Genomic DNA, 923 nt, shown 5'->3' with positions numbered 1-923 from the left:
TATTATTTATTATTATGAGTGTAACATGTTATTCTTTTTTCTTTATTTTGTTTCAGAAACACTAAAGAATCATTTACATGAGTAATTCCCTTCCCAGCACCCTCTGATCTGCATTACATTAGATATAGTTCAGTGTTTTGTGGAAATACTAACGGCTCCAGGTCTGGGACTCGGGCTGATGCCATTAAATCGGACCCATTTAGTGTGGGACTGTTCCACCGTGGCCTTCTGCATGTACTTCCCTTTGGAGAAAACCTCGTGCACCGAACTCATGTTATATGCACAGACGGCAGAGAGACCCACATTCCCCCTGAAACACAGAAACAGAAGGATTATGCATAAAAAAAAAAAAAACAATCCAGTCATGCCACTTCTTTTGATTTCCTCAGATGACTCACGGACCGTCATGAACCGATGAATCAAGACAAACTGGAACAAGTGGTTTCAAATAGCACACAAGGAATTATCCTCATTCAGCACACACACACACACACACACACACTCACCACTGAGATGTGAAGACCCCGTAGATGACGGTGTCTCTCCAGTGCGGTGCTTTCAGAATAAACACGTCATGAACCACGTTGAACACAAAGTTGAGCTCCGGCATTGAGCAAACCAGCTTAGCTTTAAGAAACGACGTCCACTTCTTCTGCAGCGTCCGCTGACCTCCCAGATCCCCCTGAGAAAGTGAGAGGGACAAAAACACTCACTATATGCTCATTTACATACTGTATGTGGACCAGAACTATTGCAGCAGGATGCTAAAATAAAATAATATTATATCTGAATTATGTCTCTGAATTATGTAGCACTGTAGTACAATTTAATAGACATATTGTTTTGTGATGTTATGTGTTTGATTAGATTTTTTTTTCATTAGTTATACACTTTTTTTTTGGACTTTTAGATTTCATTCAATA

The 923-nt window shown here is 39.7% G+C and overlaps 1 protein-coding gene across 1 annotated transcript in view; it reads right to left on the bottom strand.

Annotated features, from left to right (window-relative positions):
- Positions 1–715, bottom strand: part of LOC122327477 (semaphorin-4D-like) — a 6,296-nt gene extending 5,581 nt beyond the window's left edge. Inside the window, exons 1-2 of the mRNA XM_043222873.1 lie at positions 507–715; positions 154–310 (exon numbers count right to left, since the gene is read on the bottom strand). Coding sequence (XP_043078808.1) covers positions 154–310; positions 507–610 — 261 coding nt within the window. The 5' untranslated portion in view covers positions 611–715. The remainder of the gene's footprint in view (positions 1–153; positions 311–506) is intronic.
- Positions 716–923: the final 208 nt, after the last annotated feature.

The sequence above is a fragment of the Puntigrus tetrazona genome, chromosome 2 (genome assembly GCF_018831695.1).
Source record: "Puntigrus tetrazona isolate hp1 chromosome 2, ASM1883169v1, whole genome shotgun sequence".
Taxonomy (NCBI): Eukaryota; Metazoa; Chordata; class Actinopteri; order Cypriniformes; family Cyprinidae; genus Puntigrus; species Puntigrus tetrazona.
This window is presented reverse-complemented; position numbering and strand designations above follow the sequence as displayed.